At 34.4% G+C, this 17,773-nt stretch overlaps 1 protein-coding gene across 3 annotated transcripts in view; it reads left to right on the top strand.

The window, feature by feature from the left end:
* LOC150098264 (spatacsin) overlaps positions 1-17,773 on the top strand; it is an 891,110-nt gene that overhangs the window by 568,740 nt on the left and 304,597 nt on the right. For all 3 annotated transcript variants that reach the window (XM_090406151.1, XM_090406152.1, XM_090406153.1), the window contains exons 25-26: positions 1,753-1,860; positions 14,909-15,074. In XM_090406151.1, the coding sequence (XP_090262277.1) occupies positions 1,753-1,860; positions 14,909-15,074 (274 nt within the window). The remainder of the gene's footprint in view (positions 1-1,752; positions 1,861-14,908; positions 15,075-17,773) is intronic.

Here is a 17,773-nt window from a genome sequence, read left to right as displayed (position 1 = left end):
CATATGAAAAAGTGCCAAGAGAAAGGCTGTTCAAAATGCCACAATTGTATGGTGCAAATGTGACATATCAAACCATGCATTGTCCATAAGTCAGCAGGCAATAAGTCAGTTAATGAAGGAACTACAGAAGGATAGTTTGATGTTACATCAGGTGGGAGACAGTGGTGCACATTATCTCTACTAATATTCATCATCTATATTAATCACATTATGAAAGAAAGTGACATTAGGCCTGATATCAAAATTGGATGTGTTTAACTCATCTCTTTACTTTCAGGTGAGGATGTTATTCTCTTATATAAATTCAGTACAAATCTTCAGGATTCCCTAACTAAACTAAATAACTACTGGGATGAATTTGGTATAGAAATCAGCAATATAAAGACAAAGCCTATGAAAGTATGCAGGAACATCGAAGACATTAATTGAATCCTGAATGGGAAACCTAATTTTTAGTGAAGAGGACAAAATATGAAAATAAACAACAGAATTAGTAAAGCTGGTATGATGGGGAGTTGGTGAATAAACTTGTATGGAATAAGAGAGAAATAAAAAATTAAACAGTGTTCAAACCAGTTTTAATTTATAGACCTGAAAGCTGGGTTAGGAAAAAAAACAATTGATCAAATAATAGGGACCCACATATGAGAGTCTCCCAAGAAAAGTTAGTGAGTTAGGAAGTGAGTAGATGACATCAGTGACAGAAGTAAGGTTAGCAGAACAGGTGTCTTTTGTCAGGATGGCAGGAAAAAGACTCAGAGGAGGACCTAGATCTGTATGATTGTTCGAAGCATGAAATGTAAGATCCAACAATATTGAAATCCTGACAGATAAGAGATCATTTTGGAGGAAAATTGTCAGATAGAAGTTAGTAATGACGTAAACTCAACATCATTCCCAACTTCCTATCATTATATCCTATACATATCAGGAATTTAATTATGGTGTTGGTTTTCAGAAAGTCTGTTACTATTGGGTTTCTCACTTGTTAATGGGTAAACAAACAAACAAAAAAAAAAAAACAGGAAGCAAATAGATGTGTCATTGCATTCATCCAGCTGCTGTTAAGAATGTTGATATCCTACTAAGTACTGTCATCGGTGATGATAATGTTTTGTAAGTTAATTGTTTAATAAGATTATAGAACATGACTTTTGGGATGTAGTGTAGTTGATTTCCTGCTAAAATGGGAATGCATCAGCACAAATCACTGTGTTCAGATGCTCAAGAAACTATGGCCTAAACATCCAGACAATCACCTGATGATTTGAATTATCATCCTGTAAGAGACAGTAATGCATCACTTCACACAGGGTATATGATGATGGAGAATAAGAAGACTGAGAAGTCCTCTTCTCTCTCCCTCCAGTCCAGAATTTACTAAAACTTAGATCATTGCTTGTTTGTGTGGATAATCACTGGAGGAGCCAGCACTTCAATAGTCAAAGAAGTAGTTTGAAAATCCATTTATGATGATAGAATCTTGGCCAAAATAAATAGATGGTTTTATATAATCACAGAAATGAAAATGCGTAATTTTCCTGTGTTGAAAGTTATGTCTTTCATTCATATACATACACTACTAGTTTACTGTAAAATAAAGTGTGCAAAGTAATGTTTGTAATTATTTAATAATTTCAAAATAGAGACCATAAAAATAATTGCATCTCAGAGATCTCTTATTGTTTTTTATGTGTACTTACTTTTTGGAATTTGCTGATGAATATATAAGCTTTTATTGTTTATTTCTAGGATTCACCACTTTATTTTCTTTTGGATTACTTGTATTCTTTTATAGTGTGCAAAGATTATATCTCAAGTGGTGAGAAATTAAAACTGTTTCAGAACAAACTAGAACAGGTATGCAATAGGATACTATTTTTATACTTTAATTGTATTATAAAGAATATATATTTAAGCTCTGAATGTGAAGTCTTTCAGTTCAGTTTTTTTTTTTTTTTAATTATAAGATTATAGTGAAATGTAGTTTAAAAAACTGAACTGCTGGGGACCAAAAAATTGGGCATCCCATGATGCCACAAGTTCTCTTACTCGGCAAGGAAAAAAAAAAAGAGGGGGGGGGGGATAGAATAGTATAAATTATTAAGTTAAAGGGAGATGGTAAATCCCGTTTTATTTTATAGCCGGGTATGAAACTCGGATTGAAATCCATCGAATCTATAGAGTTTCATGCCGAAAAAAACTATCGGCGAGCCAGCCCAAGTGTAAGTAATCACTTGGGTAGTACAACACCAGGGCAACTCCATGCAAAGGTGGAGCAAGCTCTGTCACTAACCTTAATATTCTCTCATAATGTAAAACACGCCTCCTAAGAGATGTGTAGATATATATATATATATATATATATATACTGTTTTACATTATGAGAAGAGGTCACTACCCAGACCGGTTTCAACCTTTTTTTGAGGTCTCATCAGTGAGTAGGTAGACCTGGAATATCAAGGTTTCAAGTGAACCGAACTTACATATACCTCTACTATAGAATTGCTGAACTGGTGTACTTCTATGTTATTATTACTACAAATAATAAGCCAAAAGGCTATTTTGGCTTATACTCGGATCGAAATCTATCGAATCCATAGAGTTTCATACCTCACTATAAAATAAAACAGTTTTACCATCTCCCTTTAACTTAACTTATGTAGCCAGTAAAATAGCCTTTTGGCTTATTATTTGTAGTAATAACAATATAGGCTTACACCAGTTCAGCAGTTCTATAGTAGAGGTATATGTAAGTTCGGTTCACTTAAAACCTTGATATTCCAGGTCTACCTACTCACTGATGAGACCTCAAAAAAGGTTGAAACCGGTCTGGGTAGTGACCTCTTCTCATAATGTAAAACAGTATATATATATATACATCTCTTAGGAGGTGTGTTTTACATTATGAGAGAATATTAAGGTTAGTGACAGAGCTTGCTCCACCTTTGCATGGAGTTGCCCTGATGTTGTACTACCCAAGTGATTACTTACACTTGGGCTCGCCGATAGTTTTTTCGGCATGAAACTCTATGGATTCGATGGATTTCGATCCAAGTTTTGTACCCGGCTATAAAATAAAACGGGATTTACCATCTCCCTTTAACTTAACTTATGTCACCGGTAAAATAGCCTTTTGGCTTATTATTTGTAGTATAAATTGTTTTCTCCAACGAAATAGCTTATTGAAAAATTTCACTGTCAAATCCCATATTCATACTTTGAAAAATATAAGCAGCAGAATAAACAAAGGCAATAAAATTTATTGTGGAATAGCATAATTTGCAAAAAAATAAATAAATAAACAAAGATTAATAAAAATAACACTATATTAATAAAAAGCGGTGAAAATTTTCAAACACAAGATGCATGTCCGGTTAGCTAATGACACCACAACGTTCATTGCTGATATATGTCCTGTGATAGATGCTATAATAGTACCACGTAAGTTTTTTATTGCTGACAGTTTCCTTCCATATTAATATTCTGTTTGTCGGGTTTTGCAATTTGCTCTTCTGAGGCATTGCATCAATCCACTTGGATCCTGATTTTTTTTTATATATATTATGGCATCAGTTACCTATTTTGCTAGCCTTTCTTCTTCAGTTCTGTTTAAGTAACCATAGCACCTTAAATTAGTCTAATTTTAATTCGTTCTTTGAATTAGATTCAATCTATTTGATCATAATTTCTCTCAGAACTCATAGCTATGTTCTCTAGTCTTTGATCAACTATTTTATTTCTAACTTACCTCTCAAATCCATAGGATAAAATTGGTTTGAACACTGTAGTGTGTACTTCTAGTTCAATGTTTGGTTACTTTCTGTGCTATCAGATTTAAACTTATTCAGCTTACACCCAGCATTACTTATTCTATTATCTCTTTACATGCATGTTTAATTTGTCATCTTCATTAAAAATTATGCTTCAAGGATCTCTTGATAAAATGATTGATGTTTTCCATCTGTTTTCAAAACTTAGTCTTTTTCTTGCTTATTTTCATACTTAGCTGGCTCTTATTGCTCTGTTTATTTAAAGTTAAATAAGTTGAAATATTTTTCAACTTATTTAACTGTAGTCATTGGTGTAATGATTTGTTTTAATCTGGAAAGTTCATAAATCAAATTATCTTCATTTGTATCATTAATATAGAATACTTTTCTTCAGCTAGGCAAAGGTTCTCATCTCCAGCATTTGCCTTTGCTTTTAACACCACTCTATGGTTCTGTTGGGTGTTTAGCGATGTTTTTCAAGATATATCTTAAATTAATATTATGTCTACAAATATATTATTTACACCTCTATGGAGTGTGCAAATTCATGGCTTGGAGGTCCACTAACATTCCAGAAACCAAATACTAACCTTCATTTGCACAATACCTCTCATGCTTTGCTGTGAACTCATTCACTACCCTCCAAACAAGAAATTTAGCCCTTATGCCCTTCCTAATTTTACTCTTCCTTAATTTTCAGAGATGACCTCTAGTTCTTCCCATACTAGCCATGTACTGTACTGTAAAATTTCTATAACAACCTTTAAGTAACTTATGTCTCATTCCCTCCCCTTTTGCTCCTATCAGCCAGCCAATTTCTGTAACCCTTTCTTTCTTCATAAGGAGCATCCCATATACCTGCCACCATCTTGGTCACCCACATCTGGATCCTTTCCACTTCTTCTACATCTCTAGGGAACCCAGCTGACCAGATCTATGCAGAATAGTCAATATGGTAGCTGTATCAAGGCCTTATAAAGAGGTATGATGACCTTATCTCTACTTGTTAGTGTGTTCTTCAATAACCAGGTAATTCCATGAGTTGTTTTAGTGACTTTTGCAGTTCAGTTCCATCGATGCAGTACATAGCTGATAATCTTTCCATCCCAAAATGCATTACTTTACACTTTGCCATATTAAACTAATAGCCATTCTTCTTTGCCCATACTGTTAGTCTATACAAGTTGTTCTGCAAGATCTTAACTATTCCTCTACCCAGTTTTACATCATCAGCAAATAACTGAATATATTCCCTTGGATCATTTTCTGTATCGTTAATGTACAAGTTAAATAGCAGTGGCCAGAATACAGAACTCTGTGACATGCCACTGGTCAGATGTCTTCTCCTGGACTCAACTCCTCCATTAACCACTCTTTAATGTCTATCCATTATCTAGCCTTTTATTAATAAATATTAATAAATATACCAAATACAATAAATCTAGTAAAAACTACAATAACATATTGCTAAACAATGTGGACACTAAAAAGTTTTCTGGTCCCCATGGCGTCTCTCCAACTGTATCCAAACATTGTACTCCAAAACTAACATCTATCCTGTGTCATCACTGCAATCATATGTTCAGCCGTTTCCAAGAAAACAGAGATAGAAGTTTGCCATCAACTCAGTTCTCTCCAAAATAATGTAAATGGTCATCAGTGGTAAATCTCTTTTCTACCTAGAGGTCCACCAGTTAATCAACAACTACCAGTATGGATTCCACGGTTTTGTGCAAAATATTTTAATCAACAAAATGAGATACATTATATTACAAACAGTAAAGTAATATAACTATTATAGAAATTGCTTATTTAATAAAAATATTCATTTACTCACAAATCTTAATGAGAAACATTGGCTTGCATCTAACAACATAAATTATCAATGCTTGGTGTAATATTTGTTAGATAGTCTTCAAGTAGACATCAAATTTGACCTATTCACTGCTTCAAAATACTTTCAGGGATTCTCAAAAATTACTGCAACAGAATATTGATCCTAAATGCTGTTTAATTTACAGGTCTGTATTTGCTATGAATTTTTACTGAAATTTATCAAGTAATAAATTGTTAAATTTTTAGATCTCATATCTGAGTAAAGATCTGCTTGCCTTCTTCAATCACAGACAGAACATTTGTTTTACTACCAAAATTGAATGGATCCAGAATCTACAAAAACGTTCTTATGGATTCTTCCATAAGGAATTCTGTCATTTAAATTAAAAAAAATAAAAAATAAAAATCTAATTTACACGGTTTATTCATATCGGTGAGTAAATTTAATAAATAATTGTACAGGTTGAGCCAAAAGTCACAAAAGGGCCTGAAGTTTTAATAACTTTTTTAATTAATTTTAATTTTTATTTTTCTTTACAGATTTTATAAAGATGAGCTTGGAGATTAACCATGGAAAAATTCACGACCAAACAGCAAACAAAATTGTGAAATTTTACTATCAAATCCAAGGATAGATAACTCTGACCCAACAAGCAGATTGTCACGATTACGGTGTGAAATATTCTCCAAGCGAATCAGTGATTAGACATTTCATTGGTCGTTTTGAGGAATAGGGTTCAGTAAGCGAACCCTATTCCACAGTTAAGTGTAAAGGAGAGTGTTGCAGAAGACCAGAGCACATCAACTCGAAGGCAGTCTGGAAAGTTTGGTGTCTCTGGGACGTCACTTCAGTGCGTTCTGAAAACCTTGAACCTGTTTTCGTATAAAATCCAGTTGGTTCAACTGCTTAAGCCATCAGATTATGCCCACAGATTTCAGTATACAGTCAGATTTCCAGAATTAGCATGGAAAGATCCTGAATTTATCCACACGCTGATAATGTCAGATGAAGCCCATTTTCATTTGAATGGCTTCATTAACAAACAAAACTGCAGGATTTGGGGTTCAGCAAATCCTTGGGCAACTCACCAAAGGGAATTACACTCCTTAAGCTTATGGTCTGGTGTGAGGTGACATTGGAAGAAGTGATTGGACCTTACTTTTTCGAAGACCACATTGGAAACCCTGTCAGTGTTACAGGAAATGAATATCGGTCTATGATCAAAAATTTATTACTCCCAGCAGTTCAAGATAAACATGACACATGGTTCCACAAGGACAGAATGACAGCTCACACAGAAAGGACCACAATCCAACTGCTCAGGCAAATTTTTAAGGGAAGAATAATTTCCCCCAATTGCAACATAAGCTAGTATTCGCATTCTCCAGATCTGACAACTCCTGCTTTCTTGCTGTGGGGCTGTCTCAAAGAAAAAGTTTATGTTAACAAGCCTCAGGCACTCCAACAGCTGAAGAGCAATATTCAGGCCAAAATCAGTGCTCGGAAACCTTGTAGGAATTGATCATAGCCTGTCGTTATTATTATTTATTTATTTATTTTTGATTGATTTCAATAAAACAGAATCAGCAAGGGTATCTATTGTAGATGTTGCACTACCTTCGTTGCTTTCCTACATGAGATAGAGTGGCAATCCAGTAATAAATTTTCTAGTGTCCTGGGTAATCAATTGGTCAAGCTCAAGAGTCATTCTCATCACTTTCTTGTTCTTCTAATGTCTTTTGATGTTTTGCTGCAATGCAGTTTCCTCCTCAAAATTTTCATTTTGATTATGGTATTGAAGACTACCATCAATGGATGCAAACTCCTCATAGTTTCTGATGTGGTTTGTGTCTAATGGAATGTCATTTTCACTATTGTCCTTATCTGGCATATCCATGATTAAATGCTTAAATCCACAATGAGCAAACATTTTTGAATGGTTCTGCTTATTTCTTAGCAACTATTAGCCATAAACTGTATTTCTTCTAAAAGATTAATTTCTGCACTGACTTCCTAAGCATTTGTCATGAACCATTAAAACTTTTCTTGATTTCCATTGTAATTCCATGCTCCAACTCATAAGCCAATTCTTAAAAAATTCATATATCATCCTCACATTTTTGTTAGCATGGTACTGAACTGGTAAACTCTCCATTCTAATGCCTTTAAAGCATCAAGGCTTGGCCCTTCTTCCAATAACTAACAGCTTTTGCTTATCAGTTTCTGACGTATTTAAACAGCATAACACTGTTACGTGATCCATTGCTTTCCTTGGACCAAATAGTGTATCATGTTTATAACACAAGAAACCATCTGATGTGGCACAATAAAATATTCTTGTTTCCTCAGCATTGCAGATGTCATCATTAGATTTTTGAAATAAGATTACATGACTTTTCTAACATTCTTTGTGGCAGAGGTTACTAGTTGGCTCAATTAAATGACATTGTGTCACAAATAAATAAAACAAATTCTTGTTATATACTCATTTTGATTTTGTTCTTCCACACTTGTTCAAATAAAATAGCTCTAGTGATTGACCATTTGACCAGTTAGCTGAAATCTACCTGTGTGTGTGTTCTTATTTTGATTTTGTTCTTCCAAATGTGTACCAAGAAAATAGTTCCACTAATTAACCATTGGACCAGTTAACCAGAATCTACTTTCTTTCTTTCTTTCTCTCTCTCTTTCTGTGTGTGTGTGTGTGTGTGTGTGTGTGTGCAGCATCTACTGTTTCATCATTTATTTCAAGAATATCAGAGATATTATAATATGGATCAGTTAAAACATATTTAAATGTTGTATGTTTCATCTCATACTACTTAGGTCTCAGTTACAGCTACAGGAGGAAGAATTCAAAGGAAACAAAATGAACAGTTATAAATATCTAATACAAGGATTATTATATATCATATATGTTAAATTGTTGGCATTTAATAATAATTAATTTCTAGAACTTGGACATGAACACGGTGTGATTCAGATGTAGAAGTATTGTTTCCCAATTCCAGAAAGAGATAATCACGTGTGAATCATTTTGAGTGACTCCTACTTTAGTTCCAGTGAACTCTATAACTAAGATAAGTGGCATGGGATGCAAAAGATTTGTTCAGATTCCATGTTCTAATTTAGATTCTAATCTCTGCACAATAACCATTTTGTTTGAAATGTGATAACTGAAAAGAACATGGTACTTGGTATGTACCAAGCATAGATCGAAGATATAATTTGTCCTGTTTTATGAGTATAAAAGTAGACAGTTTGCAAAATGGTTTAGAGATAGTTTGTAGATTAAATTTGTAAAATAACTCGGCATGTATGGCAACACTTTTGACATTGATTGTGGTTTGGTTAGAGTAAATATATATTGAGAATTACAGTAATCTACCATTTTTCTGACACTTCAATTATCAGAATAGCAAGTTCTGAAGTTCTTGAAGTACAATAACATGGTGCTCTACCAGAAATCAGTTGATATGCAATGGTCAGTTAATTGAAGGGTTGTTGTTTTGAATGTCAGATAAAAATGGTAGATTATTGTATTTGTATGTAAGCCTGGTCATGTCCATTAGTAATCATTGTCAATTTTATGTCATTTAGTTCTTCCAACAGATGGAGTTAGCTTGGTGCTTTTGACAGTGATTGGCATAGTAGTGTGCATTATGAGAAGGGTCACTACCCAGACCGGTTTTGACCTTTATTGAGGTCTCTTCAGTGGGAGCCAGACCCGGAGGTGATTCCAAGATTGAAGCAATACAGAAGTTATATTTACTTATATGATAAATTTAGATAAATTCCCATCCGTAATAGATGACTGAAGATACAAGGCTAGTTACACTCTCAGCTGCAACACTTATAGTAGTGTCAACACTCTCGGGAGTTGGAAGTTTTTTTCCACTTGGTTAGACTATAAATTATATATTTAATTTAATCCTTTATCCAAGTGTAAACAAACAGAGTTTGCACCTGAAGTATCTTCAGGACTGGGCCAACTCGTGGCAAAGGTGGACAAACTTACTTCACATCACTTGCCTTAGTATCCCATAATGCAAAGCATATCTCCTTGTGGACATGTATAATAATGCTATGCATTATGAGAAGGGTCACTACCCAGACCAGTTTTGACCTTTATTGAGGTCTCTTCAGTGGGAGCCAGACCCAGAGGTGATTTCAAGATTGAAGCAATACAGAAGTTATATTTACTTATATGAGTTGTGCCTTTTGGCAACTCAGATCATATGTAGTACACTGAGTAGACTAGGGGAGTAAGATAATCTGGAAACTCCACAGTAATGACCAAATTTATTATAAAACTTTTTCATATATTCAGGCCTCGAAAGAGTGGAGCAGTGATTGATTTTACACTGATGAAAATCATTTGTCATTTGATTTGGGTTTGCATATGAGACTTCTATGCAACAGTGAGAAAATATTTTCTGGAAATTTATGGGGATTTAATTTCTATAGATCATTGAAAAGTTTGCTATTGTACTTAGTATCATTGTTTTATCATTGTATGCCATACATAGATATGTATCAGATAGCTTAAAAACAACTTTCTGCAGTGCAGGCCAAAGCGAGCCTCCATAGCTCAGTTGATACAGATTAATCCCTTTGGTTGGAAAGACCTGGGTTCAATTCCCATCCAAGATGTGAAGAACCTTTATCTGGTCTCTTTCGACTAAAGGTGAGTTAGCCAGTCTCATATGGACGTATTCCCCAGAACAGGCAAACCAGCCTGTGAACAGGCACCTCTGCAGACATAAAAATTGTCCCACCCCTCACACCAGACTCTGCAACAAGCCGGTTGCGGTTTCCCACAGTCGTGTAATCAGTGCAGACTGCATCAAGCAGGATAAAAGCACTATAAGGAAGAGGAAGAAGAAGAAGCAGTGCAGGCCAAAGATAATCCCAAACAATTCTTTTGATATGTTTCAAGTAAAAGGAACAATGTTTATGGCAGAATGAATTTAATGAATGCTGATGGTAGGGAGGTAATTGAATCGGTTAAAATAGTAGAATTACTAAGTGAACAATTTGCAAGAGTATATCATCCAAGTTGAGATATTGCAATAGCAAGAGGGGTAAAGACTAATATGGAAACTGAGGTAAATGAAATGGATGTGCATAGTTCTGTAGTATGCACTATGCACATCCATTTCATTTACTTGATATAAATATAGGTATGGGATTAGATGTTATAAGAGCTTGAGTTATATGTGATGCTACTAGGGAATTGTCAGTGCCTTTGACCACGTTGTGTAATCTATGTCTCATCTCTGAGTTAGTCCCAAGGGGATGGTAAGAGAGGAATACAGTTCCATTGCATAAAAGAGATTCCAAGACTGATGTAGCAAATTACTGACTGATTAGCATATCAGGAGTCATTGTCTGGTTATTGGGGATTTTGGTCTAGAGCAAAATACAGAAATGGATAGATGGAAATAGTATATTGCATGAGGACAACATGGTTTTGTGAAGAATAGGCTGTGCCCCAGTGACTTGCTAACATTTTATAATACAGTGACAGCTGAGTTGGATAAAGGTAATGGATTTGCAGTGATACTGCTGGACTTTTGCATTTGAAAGGATACCACATGGAATTCCAATGGATATATAGGATTGGCAAAGTGGATAAGAGGGTAGTTGATGGAGAGATATCAGAGAATAGTTTATTCAGGAGTAGAGTCCAGAAGAAGGCCTGTGATGTGCATCAGGGCTCTGTTCTTGCTCCCCCTCCCCCCATCCTACTATTTGATTTCTACATTAATGATATAGAATAGGATCTGAGGGGAACTGTTCAGTTGTTTGCTGATGATGCCAAATTGGGTTGAGCAATAGTTAATACAGATGATGTTAAAATTTTGCAGGATGATTTGGATAGACTGGCAGTCTGGGAAAAGGAGAATGGATGTCAGTTTAATGTGGTAAAGTGTAAGGTTATACATTTTTGAGTAAAAAGATTACCTGCTATATGCCACATTGACAGAACTGTACTCCAGGAAATTGATGAAGCCAGACATTTGGGAGTGTTAGTGGATAGAGAGTTAAAGTTAAGAGGGAATATTGCAAAAGTGACTAAAGCAGCTCACCGGATTACTTGGTTACTGAAGAATACCCTGACAATTAGAGACAAGCAGGTTATTATTCCTCTTTATCAAGCCTCGATAAGACCCCCATCTTGACTACTGCATGCAGTAGTCAAGATGGGGGTCAGTTGGTTCTGCTTGTCAATTGTTTGACAAGCAGAAAAGGGGCGATATGATTGAGACATACAAATTACTGAGAGGTTTTTTACAAGATTAACACAGACGAAATTTTTCAGAACAGGTCTGGTGGTGGGAGAACTAAGGGACATCCTTGGAAACTGAGGCAAGAGTGTAATCGGTTGTGGGTACTATGACTGTGAATGAGTTCAAAGCAAAATATGATAGATACTGTGCAAATGTTGAATAGTGCTTGGTGTAATGTTTAGGGCCTCCCTTGATGAGTCCAGGAACTCCATGGATTAGCCATAATAATAGTAATAATAATTATAACAAACTACTGAAAAGTCTCATACCACTAATACTCTTCACAGAAATTTGTATGGGTTTGCGATAATGAAAGTCAACTGTAAGTTTATGGGGATGCTCAAGGGTCAAAGTTGTATAACTGGGAGGAGACTTCCATGTAGTCTTTTAAGGAATGTGGAGAACCAGCTGGGACTTCTGACCTAATGTCCACTCCTCACCATCTCATAGTGCACTCTGTTAGGTATCTACCCAGATACTGAACGAACAAGGATGGGCTGACAATTGGCAATTGGGATTTAGCCTACCAAATTGTATTCTTATTGGCTTAAACCACAATGTAAAAAAATGGTACAGCATGACAGAATTTCATGCCATTTGGGTTGTCGCCTGGTTAAACAAAGCCCCATGTTTGTCAGAGAACTATAGTGAACAGCACAAAGTCAGCTACTGAAACAAATCCCAGAACACATCCTAACTCATCATCATCATCAGAGATGACGATTGGTACTATGAACATAAGAAGCATGAATGGAAATGAAATAGAACTAGCAGAAGAATTGGATAACCAGATAGACATAATAGGCATGATTGAAATTAAGAAAACAAAAACAGGTGATATCTTTCAAGAATATATTCAGGCATTAAAAATACAAAGAAAATCTTGAATGGCAGGTAATATCAAGTAAAGTGATGTGTGCAAATATCAGAATGGGGAATTGGACAATGAGACTTATGGTCAAACAGAAGATTCCACTAAAGAAAAAAATGGAGAAATTTTTTGAGTCATTACAGAAGGCAGCTTAGGCAGAACGAAAAAGGGAAAGTTGGTCCTTGTTGAAGATCTAAACAGCAGAATAGGAAATAATTACCAGAGATATAGAAATGTTTTGGGGAAATTTGGGAAAAAGAAGAAAGCTAATAATAATGGTAAATACCTGTAGGATTTCTGCTCAGGACATGAATTAGTTATTATAAAAACCATGTTCCAACATAAAAATGAGCACAAATTCACATAGAAGATACAAGAATTAAGAAGAAACTCATTAACTATGTAATAGTTGATAGCAATGTTTTTCTACTTGTTCAAGACACAAGAGTATACAGAGGATTTGAAATAGGAAGTGATCACTATTTACTTTTGAGCAGAATAAAATTGAATTTCATATTGTAAAGAATAGGGTGTAAGCAAGATTTAAAATGCATCAAAGTTGAGCAGCTTTCAGAGGTGAACTGTAGACTCAAATACAAAAATACCATTCTTGATTGCTTCAGCCAGAGAGGCATGTGGTGAGATTGTCTTTAAGGATAAAAAAATCAGAACTCCATGGTTAAAGAGGCAGTGAAGGAAAAGAAGAAAGCATATTGAAAGTTCCCAAAATTTATATCAGCTTATGCTCTTAGAGAATGCAGAGAAAAATGTAAGAAAGCAAAGCACTATGCAAAAGTAGCTAAACAAAAGTCATTGAAGAACTTTGGTAGGAACATAGAAAATAACTATCAGGAAGGTGGCAAAATATTCTGGAGGCTATTGAAAAAGCATTGAAATGGAAGAAAGGGTACTGTAAAAGGAATCGGAGATGATAAAGATGTGCAAACTGAAGATAAAGATATTCTAGTTATCTGGAATAATTACTTTGAACGACTATAAAAGTTTTATAGTGGCTGCATTGCATAATTCAGGTCTGGTCAGAGTGTCGAATTCCAGATGATTGGAGCAGATCTCTCATTGCATTCATCTAAAAAAGGGAAATCAAACTGAATGTGAGAATTATAGAGGTATTTCCCTACTTAGTGTTTCTGGTAAGATTTATGCAAGTATGCTTGAGAAATGTTTAAGAAAAATTGAGGAAGGAAGGAAAGCTTGGTGAAGAACAAGCTGTATTCAGGCTGAATAGAGGTTGTCAGGATCAGATGAAAAATCTTGGACATAAATCTTTAAGTCAGTTGAGAAATCTTGGAAATATAATAAGGATGTGTATTTAACTTTTAGAGATCTGGAAAAGGGGCATATGACAAGGTGCCAAGAGGGAAGTTCTTCAGAATGCTAGATATATGATGTAAATGGGACACTATATTGAGCAATATAATCTATATTTAAGCTGTAAATCAGCAGTTAGAATTGAAGGAGGGACTGGAAGATGGTTTGATGTTAAATGAGGTATGTGACAAGGGTGCACATTATAATCCACTGTTATTCATTATCTATATGGATCACATTATGAAGGAAAGTGGTATTAAATCTGATTTCAAAATTGTCAATGTTAATCTTTGCTCTTGACTTTATGCCGATGATGTTATACTTCTGAATAAATCTCATACAAGTCTGCAAGATTCCCTGAATCAATTAAATAACTGTCATGATAATAACTGACAAAAACAATGAAAATAGGCAGAGACATTGAAAATATCAGCTGTAGAAAATATCAGAGGAAGACCGAGATACAGATGGATTGATATAGTAAAAAGTGCCTTAAAAGAGAAAATATAAGATCTGATAATGTTATTGTCTTGACTGATAGCAGATTAATTTGGAGGAAAATTGTTGATCAGAAGTTAGTAATGATGATTTTTTCATATTGTACTATCATAATTATTCTGTTCAACTCCTGTAGTTACATTTCAGAAATTTGATTGTGATAATGATATAAGTTTATGTTAATTTTAAGATATTTAATTATTTAATCACAATTAAATATATTTTGTTCCTTTGCCATATTACTGCAGTAACTTATCTGAATGATATGCTGTTCTTATTTTCCCACCTTCTTTATTTCTCTTTGCAGCATCCAGTTGACGAAGATGTTTCTTTCTACTCATTAAACTGGATAGAAAATATTTCAATTTTTCTCTTAACAGTTGCTCTTATTATTTGTAAAAATTCTTATGAGTGTTGCTTATTGCTAAGGCACTTATTCTTTGCAAGTGTTCAGAATAGTTTCAAAACACATGGTAAGTTGAAAAATTTAATGTTATTTATTAATTTACATTGTCTGTATTAATGATAAATCTCCCTCCTTGAGTATATAACATATGAATTACTGTATATTAGAAGTGCATAGCTAGTCATTTTCAGTCAAACTTACAATTAGGAAAGAATTCAGTTTCTTCTTCGATTTTTTGTGGCTCTGTATCTAAGAAACTATCTTTGCTAGCATGTGAGTTCTCCAAATTAAACATTTATATGCCATTGTACATGTCGTATCCTTAAAAGGAAGCACTTGCTAATCGATTGCTATGCTATTTCCAAATAAACTCAAAACATCGACATAAAATGACTGATAACAAGCAGGCATACTTTTTCTCGTTGAATGTAGTTTGAGTGTAGAACATCCAGTGCATTCATACTTTCTCAGTAATGATGGATATGTTGACTCTTTTACCGGATTAAAAATAATAATACAGATAACAGACACTCACAGTCATTCTCACTCTTAGTGATCTGTTAATCAAGATGTTCAGATTTGCTGGATAGAAGTATAGAAAACAAAACAAATCTTTAGACATATCTTGAACACAACATTTTTATTAATTTAGAATGTGAGAATTTTAATGTCTTCTGAGTAGCATTCGTGTTTACACAAGCTACCTCTTCATGATAGGCACAGCTGAGTATTCTGTAAATATAATATTTACAGAATATTATTATTACTGAGAAAAGACCTCCATAGCATCAGAAATTCATTGAGGAAGGCCATACATCACTAGTTCCAGCTGTCATACCTTTTCTTCTATTCATTCACCCTACTTGCAAACACCAGAGGCAGTCCATTCCAAGCATGTGCCACTCTATGAGAAAAAATTCTAGTTCTTGCACCTCTTCTTCTGCAGTCAATCTCAACTTCCATGGATGCACTCTTGTTCAATTCCCACCCTATAAAAATGAAAAATTCCATCTATTGATATCCTATATGATCCTTTCAGAACTTTATAAGTCTCAATCATATCAGCTCTCTTTCTCCTGTTGGCTAGTGTCTGCAGTCCACAAATTCTTAGTCTATCTTCTTGATATATCCACTATTCCAATATCATATTTAATGCTCTTCTTTATATTCTCTCCACTATCATCATCACTACAAAAACCAAGAGACCAGACCTGCACACAGTAGTCCAAGTGATGTCAAATCAAGGCCTTGTAAAGAGGCAAAATCATTTCCATATCTTAGCTTGTTAATGTTTATTTCATATTAAATTGTGCCTGGTCTTTGTTCTTCATCTTCCTATTCTGCTAAAACTTCTAGCCACATTAGTTTCTTCTAGCATAATCCCAATAATTGGGATTATGCTAGAAGAATTGGATATCTCATTACATAAATAAATGTAAAGTGCATTACTTCACATTTAGTAAAATTGAACTGATAGCCATTTTCACATGCCCACAGTTCCAGCCTGTTTGTATCATTCTACATGCACTCCATATCTACTGTATGCCACCTCTCAAATCCTTCCCAATGTCATTAATGCAAAGATTGAATAACCATGGAAGAAGGACTGATCCCTGAGGTGTACTGCTAGTCACCTTAAATCTTGCAGACTCACATCACCCAATATACAGTTTTTTTTTTTTAAATAACTATCTGTCAATCATCCTCTTATAGACATTAATATTTTATAATTCATCGATGCTGTATCCTGTCAAAAGTCTTTGCAATGTCTAAAAGTATTAAGTGTATCCATTTCTCTTATCCAACTCAACAGGAATAAGATTATAAAATGTGAACAAGTTGCTCAAACATGACCTTCTCTTTATAAGAAGGAATACATTGTTTATTTGGCCGTATTAATGCAAATAAATGAAACTGACTAGTTTTGCCACATCTACTTGTGGCTTCTTCTGGAATAGGATTAGGTTGAATAAAAATTATAATAAAAGGGCTGACATGATTTCAACCCTACATGAACAATTCATGAAGAGACTAACAATCTCTTACAGAACATGCTCACATGGCCTATAGATTTAAAGAAAAAATTGAAATCTATGCACCTCTTAACCCCAGGACTGTACAGAGCACACAAGACTATCATTCCTCTTCAACTGATTGTAGACAGAATTAATTCAAACCATCTTGCTAATCTTGTAAAGAAACCACACAGACATACTTCATCTCCTTCATCAAAAACACACAACAGTTTGTACAAACACTATGTGAAATCTCCATCATGCCATCAGTGCATAAAATTCAAAGTAAGGGTGCTGCTACTTCCACTGAAGAGAAGACAGGAAAACCAATTACATTAGTTACTAAGGTTACAGTTGTTAAATCTATGACAATGGTGTATCGTTAGAGTTCCTACAAACAAATATAAAATCCTCAGTAAAGTGGAAAGTGCTGTACTATAGTTAATACTATAGTTATCCATAAACTTCACAGTATTATTGCCAAAATGGAAAAACTTTTAATGGTGTAGAGCAGTGTTTCTCAACCTGTGGTCTGCGACGATGGGACAGGTGGTCTGCAGGTGGACTTAAAAATTAATTAAATAAATATATATTTTTTAATTATCCACACAAAACAAATTAAAATTGAATAAGTAAGTAAAAATTATTGAAATCAAATGGAGACTTAAAAAACCAACAAATAGCTTCAGAATGTTCAAAGGCAGAAGCAATAAAACTATACTGTTGTTCACTTCACCCCTCTTTTATATTT

The sequence above is a fragment of the Typopeltis vanoorti genome, chromosome 16 (assembly GCF_054136105.1).
Source record: "Typopeltis vanoorti isolate ZY-2024b chromosome 16, IOZ_Tvanoo_1.0, whole genome shotgun sequence".
In the NCBI taxonomy this organism is placed as follows: Eukaryota; Metazoa; Arthropoda; class Arachnida; order Uropygi; family Thelyphonidae; genus Typopeltis; species Typopeltis vanoorti.
This window is presented reverse-complemented; position numbering and strand designations above follow the sequence as displayed.